Source organism: Hemicordylus capensis, chromosome 6 (assembly GCF_027244095.1).
Source record: "Hemicordylus capensis ecotype Gifberg chromosome 6, rHemCap1.1.pri, whole genome shotgun sequence".
Classification (NCBI taxonomy): Eukaryota; Metazoa; Chordata; class Lepidosauria; order Squamata; family Cordylidae; genus Hemicordylus; species Hemicordylus capensis.
The window spans coordinates 30653952-30674212 of NC_069662.1; the positions used below are offsets into that span (position 1 = coordinate 30653952).

The following is a 20261-nucleotide window of genomic DNA, read 5'->3' on the forward strand; positions in this document are numbered from 1 at the left end:
GTTTATTTATTTACTACTAGTAGTAGCAGCAGCAGCAGCAGCAGCAGCAAAAAGAGCAGCAGCAAAAGTACTGGTATTATTTCATCAATGCATGTGTAGTGCTTTGCAGAGTAATATAAGGAAGTGAGAAATAGACATGCCCTTATCCTGAGGACATGACAATCTAAATATGAAATGAGCTTTTTTCTCTCATATTTCCTTTCCCCCATGGCACTTGGGTAGAAGTATTGTTTTGGACTTATATAACCTTCCAGTTATATCATTGTATGTTCCACTGTTTCATATCCATCACTTTAGAACATAGGACTTGGAGAGGGATGTGTGCGTGTGTGTGTTGTGTGTGTAAGTGCTTTCAGTCTGAACATCATGTTCATAGCCCTATGTGCCACAGTTTCTCTTTGCAGCTAAAATAGGAAGATCTTACCTTGTCAATGCCATGTTGTAAGAAACATGATAAAGGAGGGGGTGAATTATTTCCAACAGATCAAAAAGGAAATATCATATCACCACCATTATCATTATCATTATTATCCTTATCATTGTCATTGTCATCATCAATGTCATAACAAATATTGACATAATAGTAAGCAAAACGTGTCATAGGTGAATCTGAGATTTACTTCTTGGAGGTATCTACTCTACCAAGAGAAAGTGTCAACAGAAGCCAAAATCAGACTTCTGCTTTGCATATATATATATATATATAGAGAGAGAGAGAGAGAGAGAGAGGGAGAGGGAGAGAGAGAACTATCTCTTTAACTATGTCTTTACTGTTCTCTTCCTCATAAGGGACATGTGTGTTCTTAGTGCTGGAGAGGAATTGAGTAGCAACTAGATTTTATTTTATTTTATTTTATTTTATTTAAAAAATCAATAATACTAGCAATTATTGTTTGGCTGAATAGGCCTTGGTGAGACTTGAAATTATTTTTGCTGGTAGTAACCAAAGATTTAGGCCTTGGAATCAATCAATTCTCTCCATCCCACCCCATGTTGCTTAGCATCTAGCCTCAATAGGAGTTCTGGAGAGCTCAAATGCTTCTTCTCTACTTGTAGTTAGTCCTAATAAAATGCTTTGGGATAATTCTGAAATGTTTGTGCTTAAGTTATACATTGTGTTTGTGTCTTTTTGTCCTTTGCACTTTTTGTGTTCAGTTTAGTTTCTTCTGTTTTGTTAGAAGGAAGAAATTTGCATTGCCCCCACACCCCAGCCTCAAGGAAGACACGGACACATTCAAATTGGATAAAAGGGATACAACTTATTAAATAATCAAATCAGCAAACTGTGTGTGGAACAAACTCCACCCCACAACAGTGTGTTTAAAAATTGATGTCCTCCTCTTTGCCATGAATGGGCGACACACCCTGACTCAAGGACAGAAGCAGTGCAGACCTGCTTTGTCTACATCATTGCCAAACCCAAAGGGCCGCACAGCCTTTAAGGTTTGTGAAGCCCTGAAGCAGGTTTCATGGCGAATCAAAGTCCCCAAGTCCCAAAGCCTCTAAGGACCAATTGACCAATCCACCCTTTTTAATTGCCCAAGGGTGCTCATCAATCTCAAACCCTTCTACACCTCCACCCAGCCCGCACTGTACCTGCCCAGTTGTGACTTGATGCTAACTAACGTTAGGAAACAGTAGGCAAAAACGCCTCCAAAATTGTCAATTCATTGAGGGCCAAAAATCCCTACTCAGACCCCAAAAGGATGAGCAGCAGAGCCTGTTGTGTGCCTAGGGAAGGAGGGAGGGGGATCCCAAAGAAAACAAACTGAAGAGCAGAGCCGGGGAGTGGCCTGAACGGTGTGCAAGCCCCACTGTACACCAAGCCCTGACAAATCAGGGCATTCCCAGAGGCTGTCTGCTGAGGAGTGTGGGACAAAGACCCATCCCCTAGCATGAGGCTGTAGGATGGGGTATTACTCAAAGGGCACTATTCTAAATGCAGCAATTATGTCATACTACAATAGTTTACCATCTTTTTATAATCTACAAATCAATGGAAGAGAAAGAAACAAATATTAATACTATAAGACCATTGTCGTAGTATCTCTCCAATTCACATCAAACTCACATATTACAACAAGAAAAGAAAGAACATTTGGTCTGGCTTATCTAAACAAATCAATGAGATTTATAGTCTGCTTATTTGTGATAGTGTGCCTTTTCAAATAATAACAATGGTGTGTACTGTGCAATAAGTTTGCAAATTTCAACTTCCAAATTGTTTCAAACTTTTTCAACTTAAAAAGTTTCTTACACACCACTGTCAACAAATGCCCTTTAAGAAGTTTTCTGCTTGCCTCTAAATCCCTTACATACTTAAGGGATGTATGTATGTAATCCCTTACATAGTCAAAGAAGGATAGTCAAAGAAGCCCTATAACAACATGGCAGAAGTTTTGAGTACATATTCACTGCCCTAAAAAACATACTGGAAACTGGAAACACATTCCAGGAGATTTGTTTAAAACTATTCCCACCACACTTAAAATTATGTCTGTTTTCACTCTAAATCTGTAATAGTGTAGATTTCCAGATTACCAGAAAGAGGAAAAACAACACGGAATTCAATCAAGCCCTTGGATTAATTCTATGTGAGCATACCCCGTAAATCTGACTCATAACTCTTTGATATTCAAATAAACTCATTTGCCCCAATGAATTCAGTGTTTAGTTTCACTAATATCAATATTTTAACTCAATGGCTGATATCATGACTAAATTATTCAAAAATATTACTCAGAAGTTACTCTAAAGAACTACTTAATTTTAATAGAACGTAGTCCAGTAAATATAGTCAGGTTGTCAGCCAGTGGGATCAAATCAATGAAGAATGCTATCAAAAAAGTGGTGAATTAATTGCAAGTGAGCTGTTCTGTTGTACTGATAAAGCTTTGACTGATATGTAGCATTGTATGGCACTTAATCAATCAATCAATCAATCAATCAGTTTCCAATCAATTGTAACAAGGTTTTTTGTTCTCTAGACAAAGAGGTAAATATGAAGAAACATGGAAATTGGGAATGCAACACATGTGATGGAATTCATCTTGATTGGATTTGCTATTCCCTGGGAAATAGAAATCCTCCTTTTTCTGTTATTCTTCATCATTCTGATGGCAACAATAGTTGGGAACATCATCATCATAACTCTGATATTCACTGATTACCGCCTACATTCTCCAATGTATTTCTTCCTTTTCCACTTGTCTATCATTGAAATCCTGGGAACTCTGACAGTGGTGCCCAAAATGATGCAGAACTTCCTACTGGAAAGGAAGACAATCTCCTTCTATGGATGTCTATCTCAATCATACTTCTACTTCTTGTTTGGAACCTCTGAATACGTTTTACTGGCTATGATGTCCTATGACCGATACATAGCCATATGCTACCCGCTTCGTTATAGCATCATCATGAGTGGGAAGGTTTGTGTCTATCTGGTTGTAGGCTCTTGGATGAGTGGGTTCTTCTCCATACTCATCCCCACTGTGATGAAGCTGGGCTTGCCCTACTGTGGCCCTAATGTGATCAATCATTTTTTCTGTGACAGTGCCCCTTTGCTACACTTGGCTTGTGCTGATATTAGCTTAGTGGAGTTTATTGACTTCATCATTTCCCTTCCCATTCTTTTGGGCTCTCTTTTCCTGACACTCATCTCCTACATTTACATTATAAGCACCATCCTTAGGATCCCTTCTGCCACAGGGAGACAAAAGGCTTTCTCCACCTGTGCATCCCATTTCACGGTAGTGACCATTGGCTATGGAACATCTGTCTTCATCTATGTTCGACCCTCCCAAGCCAGTTCCATGAATCTCAACAAAATTGCCTCACTGTTTACCACTGCAGTGACACCCATGCTCAACCCCATCATATTCACCTTTAGAAACCAGAAGGTCCAAGAAGTTTTCAGGGACTCTGTTCACAAGTGCTTAGGGAATACAAAATAAGCTGGGTGAACAAGAGAGATGTTTATTTTTATTCCTTTCCCCCTCTCCTCCCTCCAAGGAGCTCATGATGCTATATATGCTGCTGCTTTTACTCACAACAACCTTGTGAAGTAGCTAGTCTAAAAAATAGGTCCAATGTCACCCTCAAGCTTTCATGCCTGAGTGGGGATATGAACCCAGGTCTCCCAAAACCAGCACCTCCACTAAACAATATGGGAGAGATTCTAAAACTGCACATTTCTACACTCTTGTTTTTGTAATGTTCTTTAGAGGCTGTACCTTTAGAGCAATAAAATATTTCCCATTATTTGTGAAGTGTTTATTTTATTTTGTACTCCAAATCAAACACAGAGATGGAAATATTAGGTATAATCTATTGTAAGAAGGAAAACAAACTACTTTGCTTGCATCTTGGGCTCACTTTCTCAGCTATTCCTTTATTTTATTGGTACACAATATGGTGGGTAGCATACATTTGTAACAAAAATATTGGGAAATGTATTTTTCATATCAAGGAAAAGCCTGAAGAAGAAAAATGGACTGCCCTAGTTCAAATTAATCTAATAGCCCAATTCTAACCATGCTTCTTTGTCGGCTGGTTCAGAGGTAGGAGTTCCAATTCTTATTTAGGTTAGAAGTAAACTAATATTAGTTGTGGTTTCCAAACTGATCTGATCTTGGTTTATGGTAAACAACTTCTCTAAAATAACCCCTATAACAGGGATAGGCAACCTTGGCTATTCAGCTGTGGCTAAACTACAACTCCCATCATCCCCAGTGACAACTTAATGGTGTTTAAAAGCAATACCATTACAATTACTACTACAAATAGTAGAAATAGTGACTGACATCCAGGCAAATGCTGCGCAAGTGCAATGAACAAAAGCGAGCACACACCAGAAGGTAATGTAGCTGAGCAGATGTGAAGAGCTGCCAGTTTTTGTGTTCTTGGTCCACTTGCACAAGAATTGTGCTTGCTAGTGGTGTAGTGACATTGGTAGAGGACTGTGGCTAGATTATTTGGTGTTATATGCTGCTGCTGCTCACCTATGCGTGCTACTGGTAGCCATGGGCCCTGCTCACTGCCACTGTCAGTTTGCTATCCTTCGTTATTCCTTCGTTATTGTAACCCTGTGAAGAATGATACATCTCCAGTAGCATGTCTCCAGTCTAATAAGACCTACCTCTCGTCTAACAACAGCGTTAGACACGCAACATGGGACCGATTAAAAAATGTTAAATAAATAATAAATAAATTCACACGGCCAGGTCTACTCAGGCTAGCACAGCCATACTTGGGTGGACTGTGTTATATGAGGTATAAGGATTGGGACCAATCCTGGTGCTCCTTTGCCAGGAAGCACAGGTTTTCTACCTGAGCTAAAAGTGAGGTAGAAGGGTGCATGCATGCCCTTCTACCTCATCCCCCAGTCATGGGGATGCTTGGGCTGCCTGCAGCCCAACCTTCCACAGAGCCAGGCAGAAGGCACACCCAACCGCGGGAAAATCCCCCAATGCACCATGCTCCTCATGCGGTCCCTTGTGGGATTCCAGAGGACTTCCTCCTCCAGATCCCAGCTCTGCTGCTCAGCACCCCGGTGCTCATGTTGGCAGGCAAGCGGCAAAGGGATGAGGATGTCAGAATTTTATTCAGGGAGGCAGGTAGGAGCCTTCCTCCCCACCAGCCCTCCCCAGGTTAACTAGTTTTGTGCATGACATTATAGTGTTTTCTAAATGTACAGAGCCTCTTATACTGATCTTTGGAATCTATTATAACCCTAGAGCAGGCACTTTGGACACAACCCTGCACTTCAGCTTACATTGGTTCCTTGAGGAAGGAAGCAAGATCAAATGCTACATATGATGGTCACTGCATTTAGAGAGAAGGGGAAAACTATAGTCAGGATAAATCGTGCAGTCTTTCCAAAGTAAATCACCAGTGAACCTCACTGTGTAAGAAGAGTGACAACGACACACATTTCATTTCCATAAAAAATCTCAAATCTCCATTCATTCATATATAATTGTTAGAACATATAGTTGTTTGAAGAATGAACATACATTTTATGCATTAATTAATAGCCCCAAATGCAAACAATTAAAGTTATACTATTTATCATTATTTTATTTTTATTTTTCAAATTTGTAGACCACCCCAAATTTCTGTCCAGTAGAAGTTGAGTGAAAAAAATAAGTCTTCTGAGACTATTTTTTTTTTAAATTCAGAAAAGAGTAGGCTCGCATTTCATCAGGGAGCACATTCCAGAGTCTTAGGGCAGCAACAGAGAAAGCACATCACTGTGTAGCCATTAGATGAGCTGACCTCTCCAGATGATCTCAGTGGGCAGTGGAGCCCATGGTGAACAAGATGGTCTCTTAAATACCCAGGGCATTCACTGAGTATATCCTTCTCTGGATATTGCTGGCATTAGCAATGGTGGTGGCAGTGATAGAAGAAGAAGAGAAGAATGGCTACTACTACCTTCTTAGACAGTTTCTTGACTCTGTGTGTGTGTGTGTGTGTGTGTGTGTGTGTGTGTGTGTGTGTATGTGTGTGTGTGTGTGTGTGTGAGAGAGAGAGAGAGAGAGAGAGAGAGAGTCTAAAGCGGCATGGATGCACCTGGCACCTGGAAGACACGCCTGGACTGGAGAGAGTTTCCCCACTCCAGTTTCCAGAGATCTTCTCCACCTCCAGAAGTGCCCTGTGCCTTCCAAAAATATGTCCTTAGATTCTGAAATTGATTGCTTTCTCTGTAGCCGAACTCCATACCATATTGTGGGACCAACAATGGATTTTATAGTTCATTGGAACTTGCCCAGAGAGACCAGGAGTCAGAAAAAGTCTAGAAATTATTCTCTTCTAACAAGTACCCTGGACTCCAAGCCCATATTTCAGCTGGGGAGGACTTCTCTGTCATCTTGACTTTGTATTGCTCCCTTACTGTAGTAGCTTGAGAATTTATACTTCCAGCATTTTTACTAGAACCGATACTGTCATATCAATACTAGGTCAATCCATCATCCTTATTTCCCTCTCCAACCAGCTTCACAATCTTGCACACACAAATACAGCAACATTACAAATACAATAAGTCCTATTTGTATAAGTAATGGTAGTGCCAGTAGCAGTGATTGTGGGCTTTTAATGTGTCTTTTTAATAATCTTGTTTTTAAATTTTATTGTGAGCTGCCTTGGGCTTTTCTTAATGAAAGGCGGGGTATAAATCTAACAATAAATAAATAAAATAAAATAAAAATAGATAAAAATTGTAGGCTTTGAACCTTCCCAGAGGCACAGTTTAATCCTTTACTCTTAAAATAACAGAAATACATCTCTTCATACCATATTTTTAATACAGTTGTTTGCTTAGTCCCTGAAGTGATTCCGTAAGTCTCATGAGAATGGACCTATGAAACCGTTTCATATGTTATATATTCAGATGGAATAATATATCCATTTAAAGGAGTATTATGAATGTTGTACTGAGCAAAGCGAGACAATGGGAACAGTTACCATTAGACGAAACAACTTTTGAAAGGAATATGCAAACACTGTCTATGATGCAAGTTGACTATCTAATGAGCACCAGGAATTGCTTCTGAAAGAATACTTTCAATACCAATTTATGAGGGTATTGAACAAGCGATAAAAGCCATTTTCTTCAGAATGCTTCTGAAGTGCTTCAGATTGCAAAAACCAATCGAGTCAGATCAGCTCTGCAAACCCAATCAGTCCAAGTTTGGACACATCAAGATTCTGTATGTAGTTTCACCCACATGTATGTTTCTGTAGGAGCTGCGGTTGGGAAATGTACCTGAGTTTGCTGAATGGTTGCCTTCACTGTAGGAGGACTGCTGCTGAATGCAAAAGCATGATCCATGTGAGTCCTATCTATCTATCTATCTATCCGTACATTTACTTATTTAGAACATTTCTATATCTCCAAAACTCACATCTTAAGGAGGTTTACACAATTAAAATGCACCAAATTTTACAAACAAGCAAAACAATTAAAAAGCAATATATTTTTAAGCACTTTAAAACTTATATCATTAAACTCACCAAGAGCCTAACTGAACAGGTGTGTTTTGGGATTCCCTCCCCCACCCTTAAAAAAAAGCAAGCTGCCAAGGTGCTGAAGCTCTAATTCCAGACAGGAATAGCATCGAAAGCTTCGAGGTGGCTATGGAGAAGCTGTTAGCAACCATACATGGACCTCTCCACTTAATAAGCAGTGGGGCTCATTTAGAAGAAGGTATTCTTGTAAATATTTCCTTTGAACCATGGCTAAGCTGTCTTCTGAGTTTGTCTATTAAAATATTAGGGTCCTGCAGGAACAAATCAGTAGCAATGGCTGGTGTCCTGACTAATTTACTCAATGAAAGAAATTTTAAAGAAAGTAGTACTGTTAAGGAATTTCATCTTAATCATCATATTAAGTGTTAGGGAATTTCATATTAATATTCATATTGGATGTCAGCCAATATTATTTATTATAGCAATACAAGTTGGGTAGAATATTCTGTTTATTGAGATGAACAGAAAAGTTATGTAAACCTCCAGTCTTTCAAAGCACATTCCACTCTCTTTCTCTTTCTCCTCCACAGTCAATTGGTTCAAAATTGTATCAAAAGAAATTCAATCAGGCTTAGGTCCCATGGAAATAACTGTAAGATAGCTTGGGATCAACTTAACTCTCATTGATTTCACAGAGATTTAACTGCAATTAACTTTATACATGTAGGCCATCATGCTCTCATGCTCTCTCGCTTCCTCTCCCGCTCTTTCTCTCTCCAGTTCTAATATTTGCCTTATTCTTTTCTGCCATTTCTCTTCATTCTCCCGGATATCAATTCTCTTTTTGCTTTTTCTATACTTTTCCTGTATTCTCTGCTCCCTCCCCCAATAAAGGCAAGAGGATTCAATAGCTGAACATTTAAAATGGTCAAGACATCCATTTAATCTCATTTAACAGCACAACAAATAACTTTGATTCGTAGTATTGCCTTGACTGCATTCTCTCTGTCACAAGACCCATTTCGTTTTTTCTATTCCCTAATGCATAATGAATTATTCTGAAATAAATCCACCTCTTTCTCCAAGGTACTTCTGAATCCATGATGGAGAACCAAACAGTCATTACTGACTTCATCCTGCTTGATTTTCCTGACCTACATCAGGTGGAACATCTCATGGGTATCATCCTCCTCACCTCCTACCTGCTCACCTTAGCTGGGAACATCATGATTATCATTGTTGTCATTCATGATCACCATCTACACACTCCCATGTACTTCTTCCTATGGAATCTTTCCTGCTTAGAAATTCTAATTACATCCACTGTAGTGCCCAAGGTACTGGTTAGCCTTTTACTAGGCTTCAAAACCATTTCACGCCCAGCTTGCCTTTCCCAGTGCTATTTCTTCTTCTTTTTGGGAACCAGTGACTTTGCCCTCTTGGCAGCCATGTCATATGACCGTTACATAGCCATTTGCAAACCGCTGCACTATGCAGCCATCATGAGTACTCAGCTCTGCCTGTGGCTAGTAGTGGGATCTTACATGGCTGGGTTTCTGGATACCATCATCCCCACCATCTTGGTTGCAAACCTACCTTTTTGCCATACAAATCATATTGATCACTTTTTCTGTGACAGTGTTGCTTTGATGAAGCTGGCTTGTGCAGATACTAGCATCGTGGAGCTGGTAAGTTTCTTGTCATCAGCAATCTCTCTGCTGGGCTCTTTAATGTTCACAGTGGTGTCCTACATTTACATAGTCAAAACCATTCTCCAGATTCCATCTGCCTCTGGGCGTCACAAGGCATTCTCCACCTGTTCCTCCCACTTCATCATTGTCAGTCTAGGCTACGGCAGTTGCATCTTCATGTATGTGCGGCCCTCAGGCAGCAACCCTTCCATTAATAAAATGGTTTCTTTGATCAATACAGTGTTGACTCCTTTGCTGAGCCCATTCATCTTCACTCTGAGAAATCAGCAGATGAAAGATGCTGTAAAGGCAATTTTGGTGAAGCGTGGAATTTACTCAAATAAGAATTTTGGGATACAGGTTTTCCAGGAGAAAACAAGGAAGCAGCATGAATGAAAACAATGAATGGCACTGAAAGTCTTCTCTTGCTTAGATATCTGCTTTTGTGTTAACAGCATCTGCACTCAAAAATATCCAGATGTTTCTTTTATTGTCCTACATTAAACACCCATGTACAAGTTCACATCTGTGTTTAACCAAATTAAAAATCTCATTATCAAGAAAAATATTGCATCCGAGGTTCATAGAAGTCACTCAGTGACTGATCAGTGATTGCAGCTTATTAACTTGTAATTTGTTCACAGTTTGTCCCCAGTTAATGTCTAGACTTTTTAAATGCATGATATGTATTAGAATACTAGCCACTTTTTAAGTAGGTCATGATGTACAGAACTGTATTCCTAATAAAACAGAATGTCTAGATTAAAGCACAGCAAGATCTTAAGCAATGTATGTAGAAGGATACAAGCATGGACATTCAGAATTACAGAAGGTTTTCATGTTCTTATGAATTCAGTGTTATATCAAAATAATATATGACACAATTGTAAAACTTTATTTCTGAGGCATGCGAACATGATCACTTTTGATTTAAAAAAAGCTCCTACCATTCTTCTTGGGATAAGAGCCCAAGAAGAAACTGTAGAGGTTGTAATTCCTTATCTATCTATCTATCTATCTATCTATCTATCTATCTATCTATCTATCTATCTATTTTTAATTCAGTTTTGATTTAGTGTTGACATTCAATAACTGGATTTTATTTGATTGCCATGCTATCTTTTAGATATTCAAATATTTCAGATGTGCTACTTTAATTGGGAGGTGAGAGTCTGTATAAGTCAATGCATGCATTATACATTATTTTATATAGCCCTTGAGAGATAGAATCATATTTCCAGCCCATAGATATGCACTGCTATGTTGGGACATACACTCACATAGATCCATTGACATTCTCTGTCAAATAAATGGGCAGGGCAGATCTTTCAAAAGACACTTGGGATTAGGGCCATTTCACACACTATGTAAAGACAAACTAGAGACTATCACCGAGAGTATACTCAACAGGAAGCAGAGATTATTATGGCTTCCTAATGAGTAAACATGATACATATGTTTGCAAATATGTGCTAATTACGTTCACATTTTACATTTTTAGATACTTAGAACATCTTGTTAGGTACACACTAACAAATGTACTCGGTGAAGTGGCCCTCACATTCTGTCCCACTGAATGTGAGGCTCAGCTTCTACCATATCTCAGGCACATATTATAAGCTCATGCTAGTGGATGAGTCCTCTGTGTTGTCTTGATACATGGATGATTAGTGAGTCAATTCTAGCTCTTTCTTACCATGACCTACTTCACCCCTTTGGCTCTTATGCCACAGCTTTGCACAACTCTGAGGTACCATTTCTGTTGTCAATACATAAACAAGTGTTCTCACTCTCCTGTCCCTTCTTGTGTCTCCTGTGTCATAACCTAAACTGTCCCTAAATACTTTAAAAGCATCTAATGGGCAGAGGCGTACTTAGCCATGGACCATGGGGATTTGGTCCATGGCCTCCTGTCTTCTGGTGGGGGGGCTCCCCAGAGCCCCGCCGTTGCCCCATGCCCACCAGGCAAGTCAAAACTTTTTAAAAATCTTTTTTTAAAGCACCGCGGCATGGCGGGGATGGAGGCTGCCAGCACATGTGCAGGCACTCAGGGGAGGGAGGCAGCAAGAGCTCCTTCTCTGAGCCCACCTGCTTCCCAATTGGCAGATCGGGTCATTTTGGCCCATTTGGGGCCTCTGCAAAATGTAAAAAGAAAAAGAAAAAAAAAAAGATTTGACTTGCCCCCAACCCCCCCCCCCAGCAGCCCTCAAACAGGATGGGGGGGGCACTGAAGCCCTTCAGGTCCAGGCTTCAAAATTACCTAAGTGTGTCCCTGCTAATGAGCATCAATCTGTTGGAATAAATAACGACTTTAGAGAAGTCATAATACATGTAAGCTGTCTGAAAAGCGATCATTTTATTCACAAACCTAAACTTTTCTCAAAATATGTGTATTAATGTCACATTTTCTACTAAATTAGGGAAATTTGGGTGAAAATGGGTTAATATTTGAATGAAGTTAATGAGAAGCCTGCTTCTGTTTCTAATGAGCCCTCCTTTCTGACACTTTTCTCCTCCTCTTTCCCAAAAGTAACATGGTTTTTTTGTTTTGTTTTGGGGGGACTTGATGTGTTGAGTACCCATTGGGCCATCCTACCCTGAGGGTCTCAGAAGGATAGAAGCTCGGATTCCTCACTGCAGCCAGCTAAACCACTAGCGAGTAACGTCTTTTCCTCTTAAAAGACTTCAAGGTGGGCTTTGAAGCTGTTGTTAATATGTCCATGCCCCAGTGCTGTGACATAAAATTAAAGATTTAAGCCAGATTTAGGCCACAAACAGACTTTATCTATCTTATACTAGCAAGCCAAAAAGGTTTTTGTGAAACCGTATGTGTTTTTTTTTTTAAAAAAAGGAATCCGCTCTACAAGGATGGGATCTTTGAAAATTAACAGATGGGTGGGGTCGAATGCATCACAAAATGTTCCTATGCCAATGTCACTTTTCCTGGTCAGCCTCTGCATGGACTGAATTATTCTTCTCTGAAACCCAATGTTGGAATATTAGTCAGCCAAGGCTCAAGTTTGTGTGATATTGGCAGGTAACTTGCTTCAAAACAAACCGTTTTGCTTTGAGGGGCCCACTTGTCTCTCTGTAACAGGATGTAGCTAACCACTGATTGTTCCCAGATGTGACTGTTTGCTAAGAGCTAGTTTTTAGCTGACACGCTAAGATACAAGTAACAGAGATCATGCAGAGAAATGGGACTGGCCTTCTAGGAAGGGCAGGAGCATCAGATGACTTGGATGTGTACAAGAGAGATGAGATGCCTATGCCAATCAGAGCTTGTACTGTATGTCTGAAAGGTAACCATATAGGGATGCTTGCCTGAACTGAGCTTGTGTGCGCAGGTGCAAGAACAAGTTGTTTACTGCATGGTATATAAGGAGGCAGCCCCAGATCTCGGCATGGCCGCCACCTGAACTGTTTGCAAACTGGGTAATAAAAGCTTTGTTTGAAACTCTGATACTGGTGTCCGGTGAATGACCTAACCAGGAGGACGAACAAGGTTCCAGGGAAGCCCCTGGCTTTCATCCAACACCAATAATGTGATCAATAAGCAAAATATGCTATAGTATATGTAATGGGAATTTTTGTAGCTCTAGTCATATAGGTGTGTGTGTTCTCATGTTTAAATTATTTATTGGAATGTATGCAGCTTTAAGATGACAGTGGCTAACACTGTGCTAGTACAATGAAGAAAGTTACACACATGCAAGAAGATCACGCAGCTTCATGGATGTTCAATGCAATCTCTTGAGCTCTCATTGCACTTGCACAGGCATTGTGCTTGTGCGAGAAGGACAGCGGAACAGGGCTGACACCCAGACCTGTGTTGTGCTAGCACGAGAGAAGGTGTGCACACTTAAAGAAGTTTGTGGAGCTGCACAAAGTTGTGGCGTTCTGCAGTGCCGAACAACTATGAGTGGAAGACATGCTTCAACACATATACAAGGCTGCCTTACAAGGTTGTACAGCCTGTTGTGCAATGTGTTATGCAGTCTATCAACATCTTCCACTAGCACAAGAACTAGTCTGGAAAAGATATTCATTGCTTTGTGCAAGGTCTTGGCACCACATCCTTGCACTAAGAACATAAGAACAGCTTTGCGGGCCAAGGCCTATCTAGTCCAGCATCCTGTTTCCCATAGTGGCACACCAAATGCCTCTGGGAAGCCCACTGGCAAGATATGAAGGCATGCACTCTCTTCTGTTGTTGCTCCCCTGCAACTAGTATTCAGAGGCATCCTGCCTGGAGGTAGTGTTCCTAGGGTCTGCTGGACACGTGCCTGCTGGACACGTGTCTACTGCCATGGCATATGTCTCTGTTTTGCTTAAAATGGGGAAAATTAGCGTCAAATAGGTGCAGACATAGGGACATAGGAAGCTGCCATATACTGAGTCAGACCATAGATCCATCTCGTTCAGTATTGTCTACACAGACTGGCAGTGGCTTCTCCAAGGTTGCAGGCAGGAATCTCTCTCAACCCTATCTTGGAGATGCCAGGGAATGAACTTGGAGCCTAGATGCTCTTCCCAGAGTGGCTTCATCCCCTAAGGGGAATATCTTACAGCGCTCACACTTCTAGCCTAGACCTGTGAACTGCAAGAAAATTTTCAAAGTCCTGCAGGATTGTGACCGCAGCATTGATGGACTGGAAGGGGAATAAAGAGAATTGAGGTGTGATTTTGAAAACAAAGATGTATTTTATTGAGAGATAATGGGGGTACAGGAAATGAAAAAAGTGGGTGGTTAATCTTGCAGCACATTTACCAAGTTACACTACTGGGAAGGGGGACAGAGGCTTGAGGGTGAAAGAAGAGAGAAAGAGAAAAGGCATTTGTCAAAGCTACCTGAATCTAGCTGTGGGAATCCTTCTTTCTGGGGAGCTCAAGCATAAAGTGAGCTCCTTGGATGCACACCTGGGTGGTGTGGGGTGCAGAGCCCAATAGTGAGGTATAAATATGAGGGTACCCTGGACAGAGTGTGGGCTTGCAAGAAGGCTGGATGGCAAAAGCATGATGGCAGTTGCAGGGGGCAACTCCAGCAAAAGCGTGATCCCATTTTTGAAGGGGTGTTTTATAGGCAAAAGCATAACCTGAGGTATTGAATGAAGGCTAGAGGAAACTAGTAGATGTTCTCTTTCAGGAATTTCTTGATGACTGCAGGAGTTCCTGCTCCTGATAAGGCATGAATATTGGTTATTGATTAGATTATGTCAGGTGACTCCTCTGCATGCTCCTTTGGACAAAAGAAGTGTCATGAAAGAGTGGTTGCTCTGGGCAATAATGTGAATAGACGTTTGGAGAAGGGCACATTCTGGCATATACTTACTTAATTTTGACAACAGGAGGGAAGAAATGAGGTCGAAAGGATTGGGCAAACTTGAGCTTATCAGAATGAAGAGGAGGTTTTGCATTCCTTCTCATTTTGTCTCTTTAATTCCAATTCGGTCTGTGCCCCCCCCCCCGCCTATACACTAATGTAATCAGAAAGAGGAATTTCCTCTGGCTTGTTGCAGTTCTTTGCAAATGAAGCAGGAGAGCACTTCTTAGGAAAATGCCTGGCCCAAACAGCCTTTTGTCTGGAATGCAGCCAGCGTTTCTCTTCCAAACAGGCTAAAGGCAGGGAAAATGGCTGAAAGGTTAAGTGTGAGAGGTACACTGAAGCATCCCAAAATGTGTGATTAGTGAGCGTGACTAGAAACAGTATTCTACAGCCATTTAGACTAGCAGCCATTGACAGACCTGTTCTCCATGAATTTGTCAGGGGCCCTTTTAAAGAAAGGCTGTGCATGGAACTGCCCCGGATGGTCTGGCTGAAATTCGAACTGAACCACCCAGTCTGTGAGCCAGCTCATTAGAACTGGCCAGCAGTTTGGTTCGAGCACTAGAACTGGGTCAAATCAGTTTGGCCCTGTTCCACCCAATTCTGCATGCTTGCAAAGGGGAAATACAGTAAGGATTCCCCTTTACAAGCAAAGGGGGAAACCTATGAGCTTGAAAAAGGGTGGTCTGGGGGAGGGCTGAAGGCCATTTTATGTGCAGTGGCAGTACAGTTCTTCAGTGGTGGCCCTAGGCCCTGGTTTGGCTTCTGCACTTCCATGGAGGCCGAAACTGCACACACCACCGGCCCACACTGATGGAGGGAGTGCCAGTGGGACCTAGGGGAGCTGAAACTGGGCCCCCACAGGCCCAAGCTGATGGGGGAAGCACCAGAGGGGATTAGGGGAGCCATCCCCAATCCACTGCCATCAATGCTGAGGATCCGCACCTCCACAGCACAGAAGTTTTCCCCTTTGTAAGCAATCCCTACTGGATTCCCCTTTGTAAGCAATATGAACACCTCTTTGGGGGACCGGACTGGTTTGTTTGTTTGTTTGTTTGTTTGTTTGTTTCATCAGATTTGTACACCGCCCCAAACTTTAGTCTCTGGGTGGTTCAAACTGGAACCGGACAAACTGGGGTCAGTTTGAATCGAACCTGGTTCCATTCAAACTGGTTCCACACATCACTATTTTAAAGCCATCAAAGCTTGTAGCCATCACCACATGTCATGGCAGAGAATTCCATATCATTCCACAGATTATTCGCTATGTGTGAAAAAGTACTTCCTTTTGTCAGTCCTAAAGTTCCTGGAAATCAGTTTTTTTCATGGGAAAATACCTGGTTCAAGCATTGTGCAAGGAATAAATTTCTCTCTCTACATTCTATCCATAGCATGCGTAGTTTTATAGACTTCTATCATGTCTCCCCTTAGTTACCTTTTTTCTAAACTAAAAAGCTGCAGATATTGTAACCTTACCTCATAAGTAATATGCTCCAGAACCCTGATCATTTTGATTGACCTGGTTGACCTTTTCTGCACCTTTCCTAGTTCTATAATGTCCTTTTTGAAACATGGTGATGGGAAATGTACACATTACTGCAAATATGGCTGCACTATAAAGGCACTATGATATTAATAGTTGTATTTTCAGTCCCCTTCCTAAGTAACCCTAGCATGAAATTTGCCCTTTTTTTCACAGCTTTTGCACACTGAGTCAACACTTTCAATGAGCTTTCCACCACAACCCCAATATCCCTCTCCTGGTCAGTCACCGACAGCTCAGCCCACATCAATATATATGTGAAGTTTGGTTTTTTTCACAGACTCCATCATAGTTGTGATGTGGACCATACAACACATGAGGGCACACCGATCTAAAATATCCCTGGTGTAATTCAGTTTTCCCCAGCCCTAGTAATAACAACAGACAAGCCTCATCTTAGTTTTGTGAAATATTTCCATAGCTCTCATAAATCGAATCCCATGAGTTAATGGTGGGTCTCTGCGGAAATCAAAAATATTTTTAAATGCTACTGAGAGAATGGCTCATTGATTATTTTCAACAGGAAGCACCATCAAGTCTGTTTTTGAAGATAGAAGAACATCATGAAGCAGTATTAATTATTTCTCTACCTATGGTCAATTTGGACTCCTATAATATTTCTTTGGATTGAGCATGATTACGATACAATTTTATTGTGCCAAATAATATTTGAGATCAATGTAAGTTGATCTCAAAAATTGTTAAGCATTATATAATTGTAAAGAATCTTGTATTCTGCACAGATTTACAACCCTTGGGTGAAGTTAAATGAGCCTTCAGAAATCTGTGACAGGAGGCGTGTGTGCATTCAGATTATTTAGCAAGCAGCTGAAAAGGTTGTATCCGTCTCTCCTGTGGTCTTAAAACTCAGAAGATCAAGTATATAGGATTGATCTCAATCATTTATGCTAAAGCCAGAAAAATATGGTAACTAACCTGGGCAACACATGAATTCACCACATCAACAAAAAGGTAAGAGATGTCTTAGTAAAACTGAGTAGCGGTGGTCCACTTGCCATAATTGGTCATGACACCATGGACAGTAAGTCATGTTGGGAATAATTGACTGACACAGAGAGCAAAGAAGCACCAGTGCGACGAGAGGGTAACCTAACAGAATGTCCCCATTAGCTGTACCAGTACACCTGGAAAGAGGCAGTTTTTGATACTCTCCCCTTCTACTGGAAGCCCTCTGTGGCACACAAAAATATGTCCCTGAGGGTTGGGCAGCGGTGCAGGACAGGCTCCTAACACCCAAAGAACACTTCATGGAATATCAGCCATCTTGTGCTCTGTGTGACTGATGAAAATGAGGGTTAATTACAACCCACTTCTTTGCCTTACAATTGGTATATTGTTGAGAGGAAGCATGCTGATTCCATAGATAAAAGCACATTACCCCTGTACCATACAAGTAGTTGGTTGCATTTTTCTTACATATACTTGAACCATGTGGACTGGCATCAAGGGATCATCATGGCATTATGAGAGCAGGACTTGTGATAACAAGAATTAATTGTCTTTGCTAAGCAGAGTTCACCCTTGTTTGCATTTGAATGGGAGGCTACATGTTGTGAGTACTCTAAGATATTCCCCTCAGGGGATGGAGCCACTCTGGGAAGTGCACTTGCATGCAGAAAGTTCCAAGTTCCATCCCTGGCATCTCCAAGATAGCGCTGAGAGAGAAGCCTGCCTGCAATCTTGGAGAAGCTGCTACCAGTCAGTGTAGGCAATACTGAGCTAGATAGACCAGTGGTCTGATTTGGTATAAGGCAGCTTCCTACATTCCTATGATGTTGCACTAGCAAAAGATAAGCTTGCACACAATCCCAGCAGCTAGGTTAAGGGTGCACTTGTGCCCTTAACCTTGTATAGAAGCCGGGCTTAGAAGCTAAGTTTAGCTGCTTGTGAGAACAGCCTTATTATGTTCTATATGGGTAAAGTAAATTTGTGCCACCGAGTTGATGTCGATTACTGGTGACTGCAGAGCCATGTGGTTTTCTTTCGTAGAATACAGGAAGGGTTTACCATTGCCATCTTCTGCGCAGTATGAGATGATGCCTTTCAGCATCTTCCTATATTGCTGCTGCCCAATATAGGTGTTTCCCATAGTCTGGGAAACATACCAGTGGGAATTCAAACCAACAACCTCTTGCTCCCTAGGCAAATTACTTCCTCACCTTATCATTAGATGGCTTCTGTATGGGTACTGTTGCAGTAAAATATAATGCTAAGATCCAGAAGTAGTAGCACCATGCTGTGGACAATTTTTACTGCAACAGTCTTGTTGTCAGAATGTGTGTTCAAGCAACCTTTTAGTATACACTAAACAGAATCTTGGACATAAATACTGACAACAAAATTGTTGAGGTAAAATATATTTGTGTACTTATGGTTTTATTGTTGTCATTGCTACTGTGCCTGTACTGTAACATCAGAGCAGCGGAAGAAGGCAGAAGCTGGAATAACTTATCCATTATGTTTCTGTTACATTAAAAACACAATTATACTATTCTTTTTGATTAACTGTATCCTTCAAGGAGCCAGATAATACTTGTTTGGAGTTTTGTCTCAGGGAGACCCGAGTTCAAATCCCCATTCAGCCATGAGACTTGCTGGGTGACTCTGGGCCAGTCACTTCTTTCTCAGCCTAACTTACTTCACAGGGTTGTTGTGAGGAGAAACTTAAGTATGTAGTACATCGCTCTGGGCTCCTTGGAGGAAGAGCGGTATATAAAATGTAAAAACAAATAGATAGATAGATAGAATAACGTTCTTCCTTTTAGGAGGCAAAATTGTCTATGGATAACTCACCAAATCTCTCTCTCTCTCTCTCTCTCTCTCTCTCTCTCTCTCTCTCTCTCTCTCTCTCTCTCTCTCTTATATCCTAAAGGAGTGACCCCAGAAAACCACACTTCTGTGAATGAATTCATCCTTCTTGGTTTCTCTAACCCACCAAAGATTCAGCTATTTCTCCTTATACTCTTTGTTTTGGCCTACATCCTGACTATAATGGGGAATGTTGTCATCATCACCATTGTCCACTTCCACCAGGAACTTCACACTCCCATGTACTTCTTCCTAAGCCATTTGTCCTTGATAGAAATTGGACATATGAGCAACACTATCCCTAAAATGTTGGTTGATTTCTTAAAGGAGAAAAAAGTTATCAGTGTTGTGGGTTGCTTCACACAGCTGTACTGCAACCTCTTCCTGGGGCTTACAGAGAACTTCCTGTTGGTGCTTATGGCCTATGACCGCTACCTAGCCATTTGTAACCCTCTGAACTATACCACCATAATGAATTCTAGGGTCTGCCGGTATTTGATTCTTGGGTGTTGGGCTGGAGGGTTCTTTGCACCCATGGCTCCATCCATTGTTCTGTCTATGCAGAATTTCTGTGGACCCAATCAGATCAACCACTTTTTCTGTGATCTGGCCCCAGTGCTGACTCTTCCATGTGGGGAAAAATCATTCCTTGAACTTTTCATCTTCATGTTCACTTCTTCAGTGGTGCTGGGCTGCTTCTTTTTAATAATTGCATCTTATGTCAACATCATTGTTATTGTATTGAGGATGCCACACAGTGGAAGAAGATATAAAGCCTTTTCCACTTGCACAGCACATCTTAGTGTCGTATTAATATATTACGGCTCAGTCATTTACATGTATTTGAGACCCTCAGCAAGGGACATCCGTGATTCAGACAAGGTGGTGTCAGTCTTCTACT

At 41.1% G+C, this 20261-nt stretch overlaps 2 protein-coding genes across 2 annotated transcripts; both read left to right on the forward strand.

The window, feature by feature from the left end:
• Window positions 1–3011: 3011 nt before the first annotated feature.
• Window positions 3012–3953, forward strand: LOC128331122 (olfactory receptor 6M1-like). The gene has a single exon (XM_053264476.1). It carries the CDS (start codon window positions 3012–3014, stop codon window positions 3951–3953), a length of 942 nt encoding a protein of 313 aa, XP_053120451.1.
• A 5121-nt stretch (window positions 3954–9074) lies between these two features.
• Window positions 9075–10058, forward strand: LOC128331123 (olfactory receptor 6C74-like). Its single transcript, XM_053264477.1, has one exon. The coding sequence runs from the start codon at window positions 9075–9077 to the stop codon at window positions 10056–10058; it is 984 nt and encodes a 327-aa protein (XP_053120452.1).
• The last annotated feature ends 10203 nt before the right edge of the window (window positions 10059–20261 follow it).